Source organism: Dama dama, chromosome 12, assembly GCF_033118175.1.
Source record: "Dama dama isolate Ldn47 chromosome 12, ASM3311817v1, whole genome shotgun sequence".
Lineage (NCBI taxonomy): Eukaryota > Metazoa > Chordata > Mammalia > Artiodactyla > Cervidae > Dama > Dama dama.
Genome location: NC_083692.1, coordinates 16871694 through 16892657, shown reverse-complemented (window position 1 = coordinate 16892657; position 20964 = coordinate 16871694). Strand labels below are relative to the sequence as shown.

The 20964-nt window shown below is 40.0% G+C and overlaps 1 protein-coding gene across 13 annotated transcripts in view; it reads left to right on the top strand.

The window, feature by feature from the left end:
- Positions 1-20964, top strand: part of TTLL5 (tubulin tyrosine ligase like 5) — a 311249-nt gene that overhangs the window by 213 nt on the left and 290072 nt on the right. For 10 of the 13 annotated variants that reach the window (XM_061156564.1, XM_061156573.1, XM_061156572.1 and 7 more), the window contains exons 2-3: positions 1493-1661; positions 7348-7454. In XM_061156564.1, coding sequence (XP_061012547.1) covers positions 1588-1661; positions 7348-7454 — 181 coding nt within the window. In that variant the 5' untranslated portion in view covers positions 1493-1587. Of the gene's footprint in view, positions 1-54; positions 211-384; positions 523-1492; positions 1662-7347; positions 7455-20964 lie in introns of those variants that run through there. The other 3 variants (XM_061156563.1, XM_061156565.1, XM_061156574.1) reach the window with 3 other exon arrangements.

Below are 20964 nucleotides of genomic sequence, written 5' to 3'. Positions count from 1 at the left end.
GTACGTGCCTGAAGCCAAGCGTCCTCCGCGCCAGGGCGCGGGCGCCTGCGCAGTGGATCCGAGCGGGCGGTTGCTGGTTGGTTGTTGTAGTAACGGGGGAAGCCGCCTTCGGCTGCGGCCTTGAGCCCGGCTGGGGAAGGAGGAGGGAGGTAGGCGCAGAGCGCTCTCTGTCCCCGCCTGCCCGCCCCGAGCGATGGGAAGATGAAACAGGTAAAGGCCTGCGCCCGCGCCCTCCTCCCCGGAGAGAGGGGCGCCCCCGAGTCCGGGCGGGCGCCGGCCCTTGCACTTCCCTCTCCTTGTCCGGGAACAGCTGTTGGCTTCCGGGCGCGCTGGGCTGAATCGCAGCGGCTGCGGCTCCCCGCGTCCTTTCCGTGGGGAGCATCTGAGGACCTTCCTGGGATGGGCTGAGCCATGGGTGGATCTGAGAGCCTGATCCCTGTAGGGAGAGGACACTCCTGGGGCCAGTGCCCTCAACCTTCCGATCGCCCTGTCTGTTCCTGCCCAGTTCGCAGCCTAGGACAGGTTGGCATCCCTTCGTCGCTTGGAAGTTTAGTTTCTTTTGTATGAATTTAAGGAACTTCCCAACATTTTGGGAAATCCTGAGAAATCCTGTCTGGGATACTCGGAAGGAAAGCCTTGAGATTGTTCCATACTGCCCATTTCGCTGAACATGTGTAGGGGATCCTTGTAGGAACTGGCTTTCCTCGCCCCCTATTTAGGCTATCACATGTGTTAACACATAGAAAAATAAGGTTTGGAAACATTGAATGGTAATCTTTGAGTAATAGGATTATGGTCATTCAAACATTTTCTTATCTGTTATTTCTAGTTCATCCTCAAACACAATGAAATGTACTTTATTAAAGTATTTTAATTAGAAATGGGCTAATTTTAATTTCTGTTTGATATTCGGATCACAGTTTGTGATTTTCAGTAAGGGAAAATAATTTTTGAGAGCTTTTGAAAGGACAGTTTCCCCTGCCCCCTCCAGCTATTTATAACCTTGATTCAGCAGAATATATTCATTTTTTGCTTGTATTTATTTCAGTGGAATCATGATCTTATTTTACCTATGCTTGTCATAGAGTCTAAAGAAATATTTGGAAGGATCTTAAAACTTGGGTTTTTCATTTTAGCTCATATCAGGTTTTGCTAGCAAGGAACCTATGTTTTAGACAATCAGCCACGTTATCTCAGATTTTCCTAAAAGTTAAGTAAGCCTATCATTTTGGTGCACATTAGATTTAGTATGTAAAAGAAACACAAGAAACTTAATAGCTGCTCTTCAAATACACAGGACAGATAGTATGTTAAAAAAAAAAAAAAAAATCTCGATCATTGTGCCATATGTGAGGCACTGTGAAAAAAGGTAAGCTTCTAGAGGCTGAATCCTGTTTAGATAAATATCCGTTTTAATTACATCAAAGATCACCATCAATGATGAACAAAAAGACAGCTATGTTACATTTCAGATCCTTTGTCTCTCTTGCAGGAATCTGTGCCACCCAAATTGTTTGATCCAGTGAATGTGCAAGGAAAGGTCTCTGAGGCCCCCGTCTGCTGACTGCATGACAAACTCTAAAGGAAATGCCAGTCGTGATGGCCCGGGACCTGGAGGAAACAGCATCATCCTCAGAGGATGAGGAGGTGGTAAGCCAGGAGTAAGTAATAGCAAGCCTGCTTTTGACCCTTTGCCTTCAGGTTGGAAGTTAGTTCTCTTTTATTTTACTCCTATCCTCTTTTACCAATATGCTTCCTTTGGTGTTATCTGACTCTGGTTTTAGCCTCCATACATGGTCTAATTTGGGATCTTTTTTTGGTGTGACCGTCAGCTATGTGAATGAGATAAGGCTATGTTTCTGGGCTCATGAGTATCAGCCCTAGATGGTACAGGTAGTAGCTTTTAATCAAGTTTTGATCAGAGCTCCTTACATAGGATATTTTGAAATTTTTAGATACCTAAGAAAAGTAGGTCTCCCAACTCTGTGACATTGGTTATTTTCTCCAAAGCCTTTAGGATGATAGAGTGATGATAATAATAAGTTGTTTGAGTAAGTGTGGCACAGGCCATTAGAATTCTGAGGCCTGTGCTGTCTATTGAGACACATGGCTTTTTCAAGTTCTTTTAGATGAGTCAGGTTTCTTAATTGCTGGATTCTCACAAGAATATAAATGAAGATAGTGCTAAGTGTAGCTGCTATAGGTGATGGTAAGGGCTTTAACTGCCTTATCCCATTTAACAGTAACAACTGAAGATGTTATTATTTCCACTTAATTAAGCTCAGCCCCACAGATATCAAAGAACTTCCTTAGGGACACATAGAGATTAAGTGATAGGTTGAGATTTAGACCTAGATTTCCACAATTTTGCAACTCTTAGATATTTTGCCCCCTTTAATATATTATATGACACAGAGAGCAAAGAGAGAATCTGACTTAAAGATAAGATTAGTTTAAGGTTCTATGTAAGTCCACTAGGATTCATGTGCTATGTCATCTGAAAAGTGGGGATAGTATCTGCCAGGCTGAATCAAGTAGAATAATGTGTCTAAAATTACCTTTAAATTATAAAGTGCCATACAAGTGTTAAGGCATTATTCTTGCTGGATTTAATATTGATTTTAAAGTATATTTCTTATAATACAGCAGAAGATTATATTGTTTAATTAGAAAAAATTACTGAAGCATTAGTAAAGCTTTGGGGAAAGGCTTTTCATCACTGTCAGGTCATAGAAAATAATAGAGATTTGTTATTATTAATGTATTTGGGTCATTCTCATTCAGGATAATTAAATGGATAATTCCCTCTGGGCACTTTGCCTTTTTGTGACTTTTTCTGTGTGCTGCCTCTTAGCCATTTCTCCAAAATTTTAACTTCTTCTGCAGGCCATCCGTCTTTCTGATTCAAGATCTTCTTTTACTTCGTGACTGTCCTTTTTATTAGTGGGCTTATAGGTTGGGCCCAATAAGTATTAGATTGAACTGTATGAAATTCCTATTTAGGTAAGTCAAAGATGGTCAAAATATTGAGAACTTTAGGTGACTCAACATAATTTTATTTTATTTTAGATGACTGAAACTAATTTTATTTTAGTAGGTACTCAATAAATACTTGCTGCCTGAATGACTAACTTAATGAATGAATATATGGGAAATTTGTTAATGTATTTAGCAAGATCATTCATTTAGAAGGTAAAACCTAAATTTTGTTTTCTAAAGACATTGACATGAGGACTGTTTTTATTTAGTTTGCATAAGCTCCCGGTCCTTGGGTTGTGTCTGATTAACACTTGTAAGAGGAGAATACAAAGGCACATCATAGATACCTGGGGACCACCACTGTGAGCCTTCACCATTTGGTAACTGAATGATTGCTTGAGGGTAGAGGCTTGCCAGATTGTGGTCCTTCCTCATTATACCAGATGAGAAGACTGTAATCACAAGGGATCTAGTGGCAATTTTAGTAACTGCCATAACTTGGAAGTAGTGATAAATATCAATGTTATTTTGAGATGTCTGCAACAACTGTCATATGGTACAAAAAAATCTGTCATTTCAGATAGAGTTGAAGGGGCAGGTAATGCTAGCAGCACTGTGGTTTGTTGCCTGTATTTGCAATAGAGAAATGCTAAATTTCTAGTAGAAGTTAGTGAAAATACAGGTGTAATCCCAGCCCACCTCACCCCAGTTCAAATTGGTGGACATTTGTTCCTCTTACTTTTAAACTCCTACTGTTGAGTTTTGATTGTTAATGTTCCATCAGCTCATGTCTATGACACACTTGTTTTATACTTTAGGAATCTTAAAGTCAATCTTGTTCACACTTGGAGGAACATGCTTATATTTCTAAAGTTTTGTAAGTTCGAAGGTCTTAAATCATCTAGGATGTTGACTTGATCCCAAGGTGTCTCTCCATGCACATCTGCTAGATCTGCTCAGATCCCCAGGCTGTATTAAAGTATTCATGGTTTGCAATCCTGGACATTAGAGCTAGAAACTGTCCAGGCATCCTTGTTTTGCATGACATTCTTTGCAATAGGAAATGTAAAGGGGCTCTTTTTCTGTATTTTCCTCGGGGGTCCCAAATTATAAATTTATACATATAAACGTGGAAATGTTTGTTTGGTGTATAGGTTCTTTAGTCCTTAAAAAATATCTAATTCTGATTGTAAAAGCTGGCTTTATATCAGTTAAAAAGATCTTCAACAAATGATGGGCTTCCCTCATAGCTCAGTTGGTAAAGAATCCTCCTGCAATGCGGGAGACCTGGATTTGATCCCTGGGTTGGGAAGATCCCCTGGAGAAGGGAAAGGCTACGCACTCCAATATTCTGGCCTGGAGAATTCCATGGACTGTATAGTCCTTGAGGTTGCAAAGACTCGGACATGACTGAGCAACTTTCACTTTCAACAAATGATTATACAGCAAGTGCTACAGTTTGGAGAAATACATCTCTGGGCTGCAGGAGCTGGGGAAGGCTCCAGGGAGGTGGTCGATGAGCTGGGCTATAGAGAGTGGGATTAGGTGAAGAGAGAAAGTGGGGAAGGCATTTCCAGCATAGATATTGGAATGAATGAGGCTTAGATGCTTTGAGTTATGTAGACTGGATCCCAAGAGTGAATAATATCTATTCCTCATGAGCTGTTTAAAAACCAAAATGTTCTTAGGTTTCCAATAAAGTAAACCATAAAACTAGTCTACTTTGGTTACTAATCCAAGTTTTTTGTTCTTTCATGTCTATAAAAGCGTAATTTCTTAATATGTCCTGGTTTCTGTTGTAAATGAATATTTAAAGTCCCAATTTTCAGTTTCCTAATCATTTTCAATCTTTTCCCTTTAGTGCCAACTGGTGGGCACTTGCTTTTAGTGACAATGTAGCGCCTGCCTTAAGTGTTTTTAGGTCGACCTTACTGAATTAACGATTCATCTGCTACCTGTTTTCTCTTTTCAGAAGTTGTAAGTGAAAAGATTCTCTGTCAGGGATGTGGCTTTCTACAGATAGTATGATTCAGGCCTTGGCTCTTGTCAGCTGTGTGTGCTTATTGTGTTTCTGACTCTTGTCAAACATTTTTACCTTTTTTTTAGTAATGCATCATTTGTAGGTGCTAAGGCATACTGGTGCCAGTTTGCAGTTAGAGGTGGATTGACAAGGAACTTTAGTTAGTTTCTAAAGTTTCTATCTAAAGCTTAATAGTTTAACCTGCCTATTTTCCCCTCTATCCTCTGACTTAGATGTATAGGGGGAAAAAAACCAAAAACTGTTGAAAGGGATCATAGGAATTATCTGGTGCCTTTTACAGGTATTTAAGATGGTGCCTTGCTTAGTCATTCGTGTCTGACTCTTTGACCTCATGGACTGTAGTCGACCAGATTCCTCCGTCCATGGGATTCTCCAGACAAGAATACTGGGGTGGGTTGCCATTTCCTTCTCCAGGGGATCTTCCCAACCCGGGGATCAAACTCAGTTCTCCCACACTGCAGGCGGACTCTTTACCATCTGAGCCACCAGGGATGTCAGTTAAGACGGAAAAGAAAGCAAATCGCACACACAGACACACACACAAATCCTTCTTGCACCCTGTGAACACCTTTTCTCTCAAATGGTCACTGTCACCCAAGTCAAGTTGCAGGAACATTAAACATCCACTTTCCGTTTCTAGAAAACAGGAAATGAACTAGGTGTAGTGGTCTCTGCTTTCTTCACTAAATCTCTTGGCAGCTCATCCTAAGTGTAAAGGCTGCCTCACTTCTAAGAATGGTAGCCTGGCAGCCTGTACGTTCAAAGCATGGATCTGTTTAAACCTGTGTTGGGAGAGTCTAACTTGGCCCTGAGGTTTGTGGTGTGGCTTTTTTAAGGGGTGTGGTCATGTGAGTTTTTGAGAGCAGCCTGAATCTTTGAATTAATGATAATAATAATAAAAAATGGATCTTATTCCATATAAGATATTGATTAATTTCAATTCCTCAGGGGTTCAGTTTAAGATGTTTATGCAAAATATCACTGAAATGGGATTATGGAGATGGAAGGGTGGAAGGAGCACAGACACTTGGGCCAGATCCTTGTTCCCTTGCATCACCAGCTGTATGACTGAGGAAATTACATAACCTCTCGGAGACACCTTTCCTTCAGTTCAAGTTACTAGCAAGAGGATTAAATGAGATAATTTGATAGCTCTTAGTGTAATTCCTGACACGTAAGAGGGATCCAGGTCATTTCTTTCCTTTCCTACCTCCCTGCACTAAGGCAGTTGAAGATTTTTCTAATTTGTGAATAAATACACATTTGAGATTGATTTAACAGAGATTTCTGGAAGATAAGAAGAGAAAGTTAGAGGTCCTCTTCTGGAAGAAAACAGTGTTCCATTTAGTATAGACTTGCTTTCAAACATATAGTCTTTTTTTTTTTTTTAATTTATTCCTTTTTATTTATTTTTTTTTTTATGTTTATTGACACCAATTATGAAGTCGCTCAGTCGTGTCCGACTCTTTTGCGACCCCATGGACTGTAGCCCACCAGGCTCCTCCATCCATGGAATTTTCTAGGCAAGAGTACTGGAGTGGGTTGCCGTTTCCTTCTCCACAAACATATAGTCTTAATTGGGATACTTGTATTACTTTAGGTTTCCTAGCTCAGACTGTTAGGATGGGTCCTCAAATTGGCTTAAAAGGGACTACAGGGTGTAAAAGGGGTATGTCAGTTATTGTGATTATTTTAGTTTTGAGTTAGGATTCTTCTCTGTGCCGGGGACTGAAACATAAATTGTCCTAAATAATAAAGGTAATGTGTTAACTCATACTTAGGAAAGACTTGATTCTGTACCTGCACGTTTGCTGCTCAGGGTCTCATTTCTCTCATTCTCTGAGTCAGGCTCCCCCTGACTTTATCCTTCGCTCACAGCTCCAGGCTCTCCTCCCAAGGTCAAACACTGACAATTGCACTTCCAGGGGAGTGCAGTTCTCTTACACCATCAAGGGGGGGAGGCCATCTCTCTGCAGCTGCTTCAGAAGAGAAAGAAAGTATCACTCTCATAGGTGGTCATACATGTCTCCCAACACACTGTCTCCAGCTGCTTCATGTCCTCCTCCCTGAACCAGTAACTATAACTAGGGTGTGGAAAACCTGCTTGGCTGAAGTCAATCAGGGCCTGTCCCTGCCCCAGGGATGGAGTTCATCTTGAACAGACCACATGATTGAGAATGGGAGAGAAATGGTTTCCCATAGAACTTTTGGAATGCTTGTTCTAGAAGAAGGGGAAAGTTGCTAAACAGCTGACCCCATTGATGTGCTTCAATTGTTAATTCAGATTTTGAGCTGTGAATTACTAAAGCCTTCTGTTATGGTTGTAGAGATCATCCATGCATCATGTGGACTGGAGGCTGCAGGAGAATTCCAGTTTTGGTATTCCATGCGGAAGCTATTCTGACAAAGGACAACAATATTCGAGTGATTGGAGGTAGGTGTGATTTTCCCCAGAGAGGGCAGGGCTGGTCATGGCCCTGATAGCCTCACCTTGGAGAAAGTGATAACCACATTTAGACAGGGAAAGGGCCTTGGTCAGGAGAAGAGTCTTATGATGTTTTATACTTGAAAGGGTTATTTATGATTCCTTAAATTGTTTTCTGTATATCAAATTTTTTTTCCTTGTTTTTTTGATTTTAGAGTTATGTGTACAAGGGTTTATTTATTTATTTTTTTTAGAGATCATTGACATACAGCACTGTAGAATGTTTAAGGTGTGTGGCATGGTGATTTAAGTTACATATATCGTGAAATGATTATCACAAAAAGTTTAGTAATTGTTTTCTTTAATTATGGTAAAATACACATAACAAAATTACTGTTTTCATCATTTTAGTGGACGACTTAGTGGCATTTGGTACATTCATAGCATTGTGCCGCCATCATCATTTTCTAATTCTAGAACATTTTCATCTAAAAGTAAAGCCTGTATCCACTGAATAGTCATTCCACAACTCCCTCATCCCAGCTTCTGGAAACCACTGATTTTTCTGCCTCCATGCTGTTACCTAATCTGGATATTTCTTATAAATGGTCTCATACAACATGTAGCCTCTTGTGTATGGTGTCTTACACTTAGCATAATATTTTCAGGGTTCATCCATGTTGTAGCATATATCAGCACTTCATTCTTTTTGTGGCTCAGTAATATTCCATTTTACAGACATGCCACATTTTGTTTATCCATTCATCAGTTGATGGATAAACATGAAAGTGGAAGTCTCTCAGTTATGTCCAGCTCTTTGCAACCCTGTGGACTCTATGGTCCATGGAATTCTCCAGGCCAGAATACTAGCGTGGGTAACCTTTCCCTTCTCCAGAGGATCTTCCCAACCCAGGGATCAAACCCAGGTCTCCTGCATTGCAAGTGGATTCTTCACCAGCTGAGCCAGAAGGGAAGCCCAAATAATATTCTGTTGTACAGATATACCACATTTTGTTTATCCATTCATCAGTTGACGGATAAATGTTTCCACCTTTTGACTCTTGTAAATAGTGCTACTGTGAACATTCATGTACAATCTTTTGTTTTCAGTTCTCTTGGGTATATATCTAGGAATGGAATTGGTAGGTTGTGTGGTAATTCTGTGATTAACTTATTAAGGAGCTGCCAAAGGATTTTTCACAGTGACTGTACAATTTTACATTCCCACTAGCAACATTTGAGAGTTGTAGTTTCTCCATATCCTCACTAACATTCATTTTGTTTTTTAGAATATAGCTATACTAATTAGTGTGAAGTGGTATCTTATTGTGGTTATGAGTTGCATTTCCCTATTATTGTCATTGAGCATCTTTTCATGTCCCCTTTTGCCTGTTTACATATGTTCTTTGGAGAAATGTCTATCAAGGCTTTTGCCTGTTTTTTGATTGGGTTGCTTGTCTTTTTGTTGTTTAGTTGTAAGAGTTCTTTACACATTCTGGATACTAGAACCTTGTCAGAAAAATGATTTCCAAATATTTTTTCCTGTTCTGCAGTTTGTCTTTTCATGCTCTTGATAGTTTTCTTTCGTGGCAAAAGTTTTTCATTTTGATGATGTTTATTTTATCTACTTTTTCTTTTATTGCTTATACTTTTGGTGTCATATCGAAGAAATCATTGCCTAACCCAAAGTCGTGATCCCTATGTTTTCTTCTAAGCGTTTTATTGCTTAAGCTCTTATATTTAGAGCTAAGCAGTCTTTCGATGCATTTTGAGTTAACTTTTTTTACATACTGTGAGATAAGGGTCCAACCTTCATTCTTTTACATGTGGATAATCCCCCACATGAGTAGTTGAAGAGACTGTTCTTTCCTTCTTGAATAATCTTGGGACTGTTGTTGAAAATCAGTTGACTATTGAACATATGGGTTTATTTCTGGACTCTCAATATTCTGTCATTCTGTATGTTTATCCTTATACCAGTGCCTATTATTTTTATGACTGTATCTTTGAACTAAGTTTTGAAACTGGGAAATGTGAGTCCTCTAAGTTTGTTCTTCTTTTTTAAGATTTTTGTGTGTGTGTGTGCTATTCAGGGTCCATTGCAATTCCATATGAATTTGGGACCAGCTTTTTCATTTCTGCAAGAAAGGCTGTTTAGATTTTGGTAGGGAGTACATTGAATCTGTAAATTGCTGTTGCCATCTTACGTTTAAGTCTTCTAGTCCATGAGCCTGGGATGTCTTCCCATTTATTTAGATGTCTTCCCATTTCTTTAGCAATGTTTTACAGTTTGCAGTGTGCAAGTCTTATAGCTCCTTGGTTAACATTATTCCTCAGTATTTTATTCTTTCTGATGCTCTTATAAATGGAATTGTTTTCTTAATTTCATTTTTGAGTTGTTCATTGTCAGTGTATAAAATACTATAGATTTTTGTGTACTGATCTTATGCTGAACTCATTTATTAGCTTTGATTGTGTGTGTGTGTGTGTGTGTGTATTCTTTAGGATTATTTCTGTGTAAGATCATGTGATCAGTAAATGGAGATTTATCAATCCCTCCCTCCCTCCCTCCCTCCTTCCTTCCCTTCCTTACCTGGCTAGAACTTCCAGTACAGTGTTGAATAGAAGTGATGAAAATGGGCATCTTTGTCTTATTCCTAATCTTAGGGGGAAAGCTTTCAGTCTTTTACCATTCAGTTTGATGTTAGCTCTAGGCTTTCATAAATGCCTTCTATCATGTTGAGGAAATTCCCTTCTATTCCTTAGTTGAGTGTTTTCACCATACAACACTACTGGATTTTGTCAAATGCCTTTTCTACATCAATCAAGATGATTCTATGTCTTTTTTCCTTCATTTTATGAATGTGGTATGTTATATTGATTGAATTTTGTATGCCGAACCAGCTTTGCATTCCTGAGCTAAATCTCACTTGGGCATGGTATATAGTCCTTTTAATATGCTGCTGGATTTGGTTTGGTAGTATTTTATTGAGGATGTTTGCATCTATATTCATAAGGAATATTGTTTTCTGGTTTTCTCTTAATGCCTTTGTCTAGCTTTGGTATCAGGGTAATGCTGGGCTCATAGAATGGGTTCCTTCCTCCTCTTTGAAAGAGTTTGAAAAAGATAGGCTTTAAATGGGCTTCCCTCATTGGTAAAGAGTTCCAGTTGGTAAAGAATCTACATGCAGTGAAGGAGACCTGGGTTTGATTCCTGGGTCAGGAAGATCCCCTGGAGAAAGAAATGGCAACCCACTCCATTATTCTTGCCTGGAAAATCCCATGGAGAAAGGAGCCTGGCAGTCTACAGTCCTTTGGGTTGAAAGAGTTGGACACGGCTTAGTGACTAAATCACCACCACAGTTCTTTAAATGTTTGATAGAATTCACCAGTGAAGCATTTAGTCCTGGGCTTTTCTTTGTTGACAGGTTTTTGATCATTGGTTCAACCTCTACTTGTCTATTCTATTTCTTATTTGAGTCTATTTTGGTAATCTGTGTTTCTCTGGGCTTTTTGCACATTTTATTTAGTTTATATAATTTTGTTTGTATATAGTTGTTTTAGTGTTCTTTTATAATCCTTTTTATTTCTTTTATACAGTAGTAATATCCACACCTTCATTTGTGATTTTAGTGATTTGAATCTTTTTTTTTTTTATGTCATTCTAATGAAAAGTTTCTTGGGGCCCCTTTTTTTGGGGGGTTGGGGATGGGCGAGAATACTGGAGTGGGTTGCCATTCCCTTCTCCAGGAGATCTTCGCAACCCAGGGATTGAACCCAGGTCTCCCGCACTGTAGGCAGACGCTTCACTGTCTGAGCCACCAGGGAAGAGGAAAATAATGAAAGACTAGAGATCTCTTCAAGAAAATCAGAGATACCAAGGGAACATTTCACACAAAGATGGGTTCGATAAAGGACAGAAATGGTATGGACCTAACAGAAGCAGAAGATATTAAGAAGAGGTGGCAAGAATACACAGAAGAACTGTACAAAAAAGATCTTCATGACCCAGATCATCACGATGGTGTGATCACTCACCTAGAGCCAGACATCCTGGAATGTGAAGTCAAGCGGGCCTTAGAAAGCATCACTATGAACAAAGCTAGTGGAAGTGATGGAATTCCAGTTGAGCTATTTCAAATCCTGAAAGATGATGCTGTGAAAGTGCTGCACTCAGTATGCCAGCAAATTTGGAAAACTCAGCAGTGGCCACAGGACTGGAAAAGGTCAGTTTTCATTCCAATCCCTAAGAAAGGCAATCCCAGAGAAAGCACAAACTACCACACAATTGCACTCATCTCACATGCTAGTAAAGTAATGCTCAAAGTCCTCCAAGCCAGGCTTCAGCAATAGGTGAACTGTGAACTTCCAGATGTTCAAGCTGGTTTTAGAAAAGGCAGAGGAACCAGAGATCAAATTGCCAACATCCGCTGGATCATCGAAAAGCAAGAGTTCCAGAAAATCATCTATTTCTGCTTTATTGACTATACCAAAGCCTTTGACTGTGTGGATCACAATAAACTGTGGAAAATTCTAAAAAAAATGGGAATACCAGAACACCTGACCTGCCTCTTGAGAAACCTGTATGCAGGTCAGGAAGCAACAGTTAGAACTGGACATGGAACAATGACTGGTTCCAAATAGGAAAAGGAGTACGTCAAGGCTGTATATTGTCGAGCTGCTTATGTAACTTATATGCAGAGTACATCATGAGAAACACTGGGCTGGAAGAAGCGCAAGCTGGAATCAAGATTGCCGGGAGAAATATCAATAACCTCAGATATGCAGATGACACCACCCTTATGGCAGAAAGTGAAGAGGAACTAAAAAGCCTCTGATCAAAGTGAAAGAGGAGAGTGAAAAAGTTGGCTTAAAGCTCAACATTCAGAAAACTAAGATCATGGCATCTGGTCCCATCACTTCATGGGAAATAGATGGGGAGACAGTGGAAACAGTGCCAGACTTTATTTTTTGGGCTCCAAAATCACTGCGGATGGTGACTGCAGCCATGAAATTAAAAGATGCTTATTCCTTGGAAGGAAAGTTATGACCAACCTAGATAGCATATTAAAAAGCAGAGACATTACTTTGCCAACAAAGGTCCGTCTAGTCAAGGCTATGGTTTTTCCCGTGGTCATGTATGGATGTGAGAGTTGGACGGTGAAGAAAGCTGAGTGCCAAAAAATTGATGCTTTTGATCTGTGGTGTTGGAGAAGACTCCTGAGAGTCCCTTGGACTGCCAGGAGATCCAACCAGTCCATCCTAAAGGAGATCAGTCCTGGGTGTTCATTGGAAGGACTGATGCTGAAGCTGAAACTCCAGTACTTTGGCCACCTCATGCGAAGAGTTGACTCATTGGAGAAGACCCTGATGCTGGGAGGGATTGGGGTCAGGAGGAGAAGGGGTCGACAGAGGATCAGATGATTGGATGGCATCACCGACTCGATAGACATGGGTTTGAGTAGACTTGAGGAGTTGGTGATGGACAGGGAGGCCTGGCGTGCTGCGATTCATGGGGTCGCAAAGAGTCGGACATGACTGAGCGACTGAACTGAGCTGAATGAAACGTTTGTCCACTTTGAGAATAATTTTGAAGAGTTAGCTTTTTATTTTGCTAATTTTTGCTATTGTTTTTCTATTCTTGTTGTTTGTTGTTTAGTTGCTAAGTCATGTCCAACTCTTTGCTACCCCATGGACTGTAACATGCCAGGGTCCCCTGTCCTTCACTGTCTCCTGGAGTTTGCTCAGATTCATGTTCAACGAATCATTGAGTCAGTGATGCTATTTAACCATCTTATCCTCTGCCACCCCCTTCTCCTTTTGCATTCAATCTTTCCCAACTTCAGGGTGTATCTTTTCCAATCAATCAACTCTATATCAGGCAGCCAAAGTATTGGAGCTTCAGCTTCAGCATCAGTCCTTCCAATGAATATTCAGGGTTGATTTCTTTTATGATCGACTGGTTTGATCTCCTTGTAGTCCAAGAGACTCTCAAAAGAGTCTTCTCCAGCACCACAGTTAGAAAGCATCAGTTCTTTGGCATTCAACCTTCTTTATGGTCCAACTCTCACATCCATACATGGCTGCTAGAAAAACCATAGTCTTCATTTCATTTACCTTCACTCATCTTTGATTTTAAGCAGTGCTCTGAATGCTGGCATTAACCTGTAGCTGTCTGCAAAGGTCACATACCATGCATCTGAACTTTTGTTGTGTGATATAGTGGAAAGCGTCTTTACATGGGTTCTGAGTCAATACTTCAGATCCCAGCTTTGGCATTTACTAGCTGTGAATCTTGTGCAATCACTTACACTCTCTCAAGCCATTGCATTATTAGTAAAATGGAGATAATAGCTACCTTGCAGGCATTGTGAGAATGAGATCACATTTTGTTTAGCACACAGTAGGCACTCAAAATTTGTGCTGCTCACTCTACTTGTTGAACAGGATCTTCTCTACTCTGACATGACTTTAAGGTCTACCCTTGCCCCACAGTAAGCCAGAGTTCAGAGGAGGATTAGCACCTGCTTCTGGGATTTGAATTTTCCTCCCTCCCCAAGGGTCCTCGTGTCCTAATCCCTTCAGTGAGTTGCTAGGTTACCACTGAAAGGCACTGGTTCATTCATGTTCACAGAAGTTGAAGTCACTGAGGATTTACTAACATTTGCTGAGAATCTCCCTCTAAATATGACTAGAGTCAAAACATCTAAGGTGGGTTAAAAAGAGCAGAAGAAAATAATCCTTCCCTCAAACATGTTTCTTTTTGGTTTGCTTGTCACACAAATGAATCCACATATTCTGTGGCAATAGGCAAACCCTTGTTTTCTAGAATACCTAACATTTATTGGACATTCGCATCCATCAATGTAGTCATGCCATTATTCAAGCAGTCACAATTTTCTGGAACCTATAAGTTTTTAGATTTTTTTCCAGTGTTTTAAAAAAAGCCACTAAACTTGTTTTGTCAAACACTGTTTTTGAATTTTCTATATATTCCCAATTCCTTGAGGTTTAATAATTTTCTTCACCTTCCTTTATGAAAAGACCAATTTGAATGAGTTTTATTAGTTGCTTCCTGAGATATCTGGGTTGTTAAACACTCTTGGTCTGTTGTTTTTTTCCCCCTCTGTCTTAAAATATAGCTGACATAGATCTGCTCAGATCATAATCCTGGGTTAAATCCCCTTGAGAAGTGTATCTGGGGCATTAGTTTTCTTCTGTTGATCTTAGAGTGTGAGATTCCAACCTTGTTTTTTCTGTTATTAAATGTTTCATTGAATTCACTGTTAATATTTTTCATACAATAAGATTTCATATGCTTTATTTGTGAAATATTCCAGGAATATGTTTTTACTCACCATATCCATGTTTTTTTCAAATTACATGCTTTGAATATTTAAGTGGAATTGCATTTTAGAGGCAGCAGATATTTTCACTTTAAAGTAGTCTTTTCCTGGAATGAAGCATTTTGAAGTATCTTATGTTTTGTCCCTGAATGTGTCAGTTTCATCAGTTTGCATTTGTATAGACTAGCACTGTCCAACAGAAATATGGTGTAATTCTTCAGTAGCTTTATTAAAAAAAAAAAAAGGCAGAAATAGGTGGAATTAACTTTAATAATATATTTTATTTAATCCAAAATATCATTTTCACATTTGCTCAGTATAAAAAAATTGTGACAATATTTGACATCCAGTGTGTATTTTGCACTTTTAGTACATCTCCATGTGGTGCAAAGTTTTCATTGGAAGCATTTAGTCTGTGTTTAGATTTCATAAATGTTATCGTTGAAATTATAGCAAATTCCTGTGCTCAAGTTGTTCCAGACAATTTTCCAACTTGCACTGAGACCAAACTGAGTAAGAGTTTTAAAATTAAAAGTTAATTAAAGTTAAATAAGATGAAAAACTCAATTCCTTTGTCATACTAGTCCCCTTCAGGCGCTCAAGTTCCATGTGGCCAGTGACTGCCATAGTCAGTAGTACAGGCAGGGGCCTAGTTTTCTGACGGTGAGGCGAAAATACACGGCATTGCCATTGAAAGGGTTATTCTTGAATTCTAAAGTAATTTTAAAAAATGTTAGTTTTATCTTCCTTCTAGTTCCACAAAGTCCTTAGAGCACGTCACTACTCTCTAGGTGCTTCTGTGCTGGCAGTTAGATCATAGGTTTGTCTTTGCTCTGCTAGTTAGTTCTGGAACTTCTCAGGGATTCTAGTACTTCAGATTGTCTTTCGGGATTCATGTGAGTGGTTGACGAGACAGTTCTACAGTCTCATAGTAGAACTGATGCGATGTGTGTTAGAGTCTTAGATGTTGGATGTTTGGCAGTTTGCTAACCCTGCCTCTTGTTTTTATATGGAAGAAAACATGGCTGAGGTCGTTCTGTTTTGAGCAGTTGGTCAGATTCAGTTTAGAGTTGCAGTTCTCCATTGGACTCTTTCTGGGCAGAGGGAGTCCAAGATTACCAGGTATTGCTTTTTTATTAATTTACTTTTGGCTGCTCGAGCTTTCCCTCATTGCGGTGAGTGGGGGCCACTCTCTAGTTGTCCTCATTGTGGTGGCTTCTCTTGTTGCAGAGCACGGGCTCTAGGGGGTGGGCTTCAGTAGCTGTGGCTCCTGGGTTTAGTTGTTCTGTGGCCTGTGGGATCTTCCTGGACTGGGGATCGAACTCATGTCCCCTGCATTGCAAGGCAGACTCTTAACCACTGGGCCACCAAGGAAGCCCCAGATATTTCAGAAGAAGCCCGAGTGTATAATTGACTATGTATCCTATGTATCAGTATATATATTTGTAGCTATTTTGCAGTGTGTTTTGATTTTTGTTTTACTACACAAAATTTTTTCCTATGTATCAGCAAACTTTTTTCTTTTTCCTTTTTTGGCTGCACCTTGTGGTTTGTGGGATCTTAGTTTCCCAACCTGGGATTGAACACAGTAGCGAGAGTGTGATGTTCTAGCCACTGGACTGTCAGGAAATTCCCTTATCAGCAAGCTTTCTTATTCTAAAAGCTCTACAGGTATTAACTGATTCAATGCTTTTAGCTACCCTGTGAGATAAGTCCCTTTGTTATCAACCTCATTTTATAGGTGAGGAAATTGAGCATAGTGAAATTAAATAACTTATTTAAGATGACAGACAGGAAGTAGCAGAGCCAGAGTTTGAACCTTGGCAGTTTGACTTGAGAGATACTGTTTTTCCGTACACCTTGCTGATCGTCTTCCCTGTGGCCTGGGGCAGGTGCCGCAGAGCAGGCAGAGTCGGGTGCAGTCCTGGTCCCCAGCGGTTGATGTATGCCTAGTCACTCTGTCGTGTCCAACTCTTGCGACCCAATGGACTGTAGCCCGCCAGGCTCCTTTGTCCATGGGGATTTTCCAGGCCAGAGTATTGGAGGGGGTAGCCTTTCCCTTCTCCAGGGAATCTTCCTATTTTCTCAACCCAGGGATAGAACCCAGGTCTCCCACATTGCAGGTGATTCTTTACCATCTGAACCACCGGGGAAGCCCAAGAATACTGGAGTGGGTAAGCCTATCCCGTCTCCAAGGGATCTTCCCGACCCAGGAATCGAACCAGGGTCTCCTGCATTGCAGGCAGATTCTGAGGCTTGGGCTTTTTACATGCAAAACTGGGGATGTCCGAGATCAGTTACTATAATGAAAAAGACCTGGTTTTCTTTAATTTTTCTGAACATTTTATTAAAAAAATTAAAATCTCCCACGTTATGAGCATAGTACAATGAATTCATGTATACTATTTCCCCAGTTTCACAATTATTAAAATTATCATTAACATTTTCTCATTTTTGCTTCTCCCTCTCTTTCTGTCTCTGAACCATTTGAGAATTAGTTCAAGTACATGAATTCAAGTACATGTTCAAGTACTGAATAAGGTATTTACCTTATTCAGCATGTTTATCCTCAGAACAGGGGATCCTCTCTATAACCCCAGTACATTGATAACCCTCAGGAAATCTGCCATTGCTGAAACCCTCTTATCTAATATATAGTCGCTGCCCAGATTTCCTTATTGTTCCAGTTTTGTCCTTTATCTTGGTCCCACCCCCAAGTGAGTATCCAATCAGAGGTTGCATTTAGTTGTCATATTTCTTTAGTCTCCTTTATTACCTACATTCATTTAGTGGATTTTTTTTTTTTTTTTTTTGTCTTTCATGGCATGGACATTTTTAAAGATTCCAGACTAGTTGCTTTGTGAATGTCCTTAAGTTTGGGCTTGTCAGATTGATTTCACATATTTAGATTCAGGTTAAAAAAGTTGAAAGAAATTTTCAGGACTATCACTTAATGAAGTCGTGTGTCACTCACTGTATCACATTAGGAAGCATATAGCATCATTTTATTGCATTGTTAGTGATGACAAGTTAAATCATTTGGTCAGATAGTATTTACCAGATGGCTTCATTCTAAAGGTACTCTTGTCTCTTGTTATAAGCATTCTCTGTAGTGATGTTTTGAGATATCTGAATAACCTATTCTCCACTAGCCTCTCAGTCATTGGTATTCACTGATTTTTGTCTGAGTCACTTACTATTATAGTTTTTGTAAAACAGTGATTTTTATATTTCAGTTAGTCCTTCTACATTTATTAGCTGGCTTTTCTGTAAAGAAGAGCTTTCCCTTCTGTGTAGACAGAATAATAATCTTCCAAAGATGTCTATTTCCTAATCCCCAGAACCTGTGAAAATGTTACCTGACTTAGCAAAGGGGAATTGAGGTCATAGACGGAATTAAAGTAGCTAATCAGCTAACCCTTAAGATAAGGAGATTCTTCAAGTGGGCCCAATGTAATTACAAGGTAGGTGTGGAATATATTGCTTTGTCAGAAAGAGGACAGTCACAAGGAGACAGAAGAAGCGTCACACTGATGCAGTGTGAGAAGGACTAGGCCTGCCATTGCTGGCTCTGAAGACAGGAGAAAGGGACAGCCAGCTAGAGAATGGGGGCAGTCTCCAGAAGCTGGAAGAGGAAAGGAAATGGATCCTACCCAGAGCCAATAGAAAGGAATGCAGTCCTGCCAATGCCTTGATGAGGCTTGTATTGGATTTTCGCCCTAGAAAACTAGTATAGCTTTCTCATCTTCTTATCAGTGTGGATTCATGGGTGGTTTTCTTTTTTATAAGTGAGTTTAAAATCTGTTTCTATCAGCATTCATTTTTATATTCAAATTGCCTCAAATTTGGCTTTGGGGAGCCCCTTTAGACCCTGTGGCATGTTCTCAGTCCTTGTGACTGTCTTCTTTCTTGGCATAGCAGTATATTCCATATCTTACTTTGTGCTTTCCTTCCCCAACTTGAAATCAGGACACAAACTCCAAAAAAGCTTTTAAAATTTATTGTGATGATTATATCTTCAAAAACTGAGTGAGTATGTGCTCTGGATTAAGCTATGTCACAATCTTAATGACTATACAAAATTGAGCAAAACAGTATGAGTAAATTAAAATTTCAGTAAGTAATAAACATAAAAGTAGAAAAATAGAAATCCATTTCTTAATATATGAATTGTGCATTTACAAAATTAGTTGGATCGTTTATCCATAGTTGAGTATTACTTATTGCTGGAATGAAACAGTTCAGCGAATTCCTCTTTGTGTTGATTGTTTTTATAGAGGTAAGCTCTAGGAAACTTTAGAACACACACTCTTGAGCATTGCCCTGTGCTGTTTCTGATATTATACTTCCCACTGCTTTTCTTATGACAATATTGTAAAGACAGCATAATAGTGATTGGCCATTAGGGAGACTCCATACCTGGGCTTTACAAGTTTGCTGCGGGAGTGAGAAGTATGGAGCGTCTGCTTGACACAGTGTTCCTGCCAGGGCTGGGCAAGCGGCAGCAGGGATTTATGAATGTCTTCACATAAAATTATAAAAATAAATGCTTATCTTTGACTCTTGAGGCTGAATTTTGTTCCAGAGCCTGTTCATACGTTTCTGTATTATACTTACTCAGAAATTGTTCAGTGTGCAGTCCTTTTAAAAAAAATCGTTCTGCCAAGTTCTTAGCTAACAATTTATAGTGATGTGTAGAGAGATTGAATATAATGGGCCAGGGAAAATGTTAGTCTTTCGAGGTATATAGAAGCCTCACACGATGACAGGCATTCCTCTTAGCCAGGGGTCACAAGCAGCAGAGTGCTGTCTGGGGCCTGGCAGGAAATGAGTGAGGCAGGCCAAGTGGTGAAGGCGCTGAACCGGACAGTGAGGGTCTGTACTGACAGAAGCACGTGCACGTCTCTGCCTGACTGTTGCCTTGCCAAAGGGAGAGCCCAGGGTTGCCAGGGTTTTCAAGAGAAGTCCAGAAATCTATATTTTTATATGAATTCCTCCGATTGCAAAAGGCTAGCAATTTAATTTTTTTTAATTTTTAAAAAATATTTTTAATTCATTTATTTGTCTGCGCAGGGTCTGAGTTGTGGCACACGGAATCTTCCGTCTTTGTTGCGGCCTGCGGGATCTATTATAGCTCCCTGACTAGGGATCAAACCCAGGTCTCCTGCATTGGTGGTGTGGAGTCTTAGCCACTGGATCACCGGGGAAGTCCCTCAATTTTATTTATTTATTTTAACACATTAGAAAAAAAATTTTTTTTTAGTTTTTGGCTGTGCTGCGTCTTCCTTTCTGCACAGGCTTTTTTCTAGCTGGGTCGAGTGGAGGCTACTCTCTCATGGCGGTGTGCAGGCTTCTCCTTGGGGTGAATTCTCTTGTTGCCAAGCATGAGTTCTGGGGCTGAGGGTTTCAGTAGCTGCGGCACAAGAGGCTCAGTGGTTGAGGTGCCCGGGCTCTCGAGTACAGGCTTTATAGTTGTGGCGCACTGGCTTAGTGGCTCTGTGGCGGCATGTGGGACCTTCCCGGATCAGGGGTTAAACCTGTATCTTCTGCGTTGGCAGGCAGATCCTTTATCCCTGAGCCACCAGGGAAGCCCCCCTCAATTTGTTTTTTTTTTTTTTTAATCACAATGAGGAATGAACCAGCCAGATCTGCAGATTGGTTTCGGTCCATACATCACCAGTTTATCATACCTCTGGTCTAAGATAGGCTGGTGATCAGAATTGTTGCACATGGGGCTATCTAGAACAGGGCTTCCTAGCGTTTTTTTGGTATAGTGAGTGGTGTCAGCAGTATGGGGAAGCCTGGGGGGCAGGTCTCTTCTCAGACTAATGTTTTTTAGGTATAGTTTAAAGATACACAAGACTACAGTAAAAATAAATTGTATTGAAATATAGTCTCAGAATATTTTTCAAAGCCAAGTTTGTGATATGTATGCTTTTTATTAGGGCGCTAAATAACATGACTTAGTGGTAGGTCTGTTAATTTTCAAATACTGTGAGAGTAAGTGATTTTTGGGGGGGCCATGCCTTGCTGCTTGCAAGTATCTCAGTCCTCCGACCAGGGACTGATCCAAGACCACAGCAGTAAACCTGGAGTCCTAATTACTAGGCCACCCAAGGAACTCCTGAGAATAAGGGATTTTCTAAGATAACTGAACAACTGTAAAAGAATAT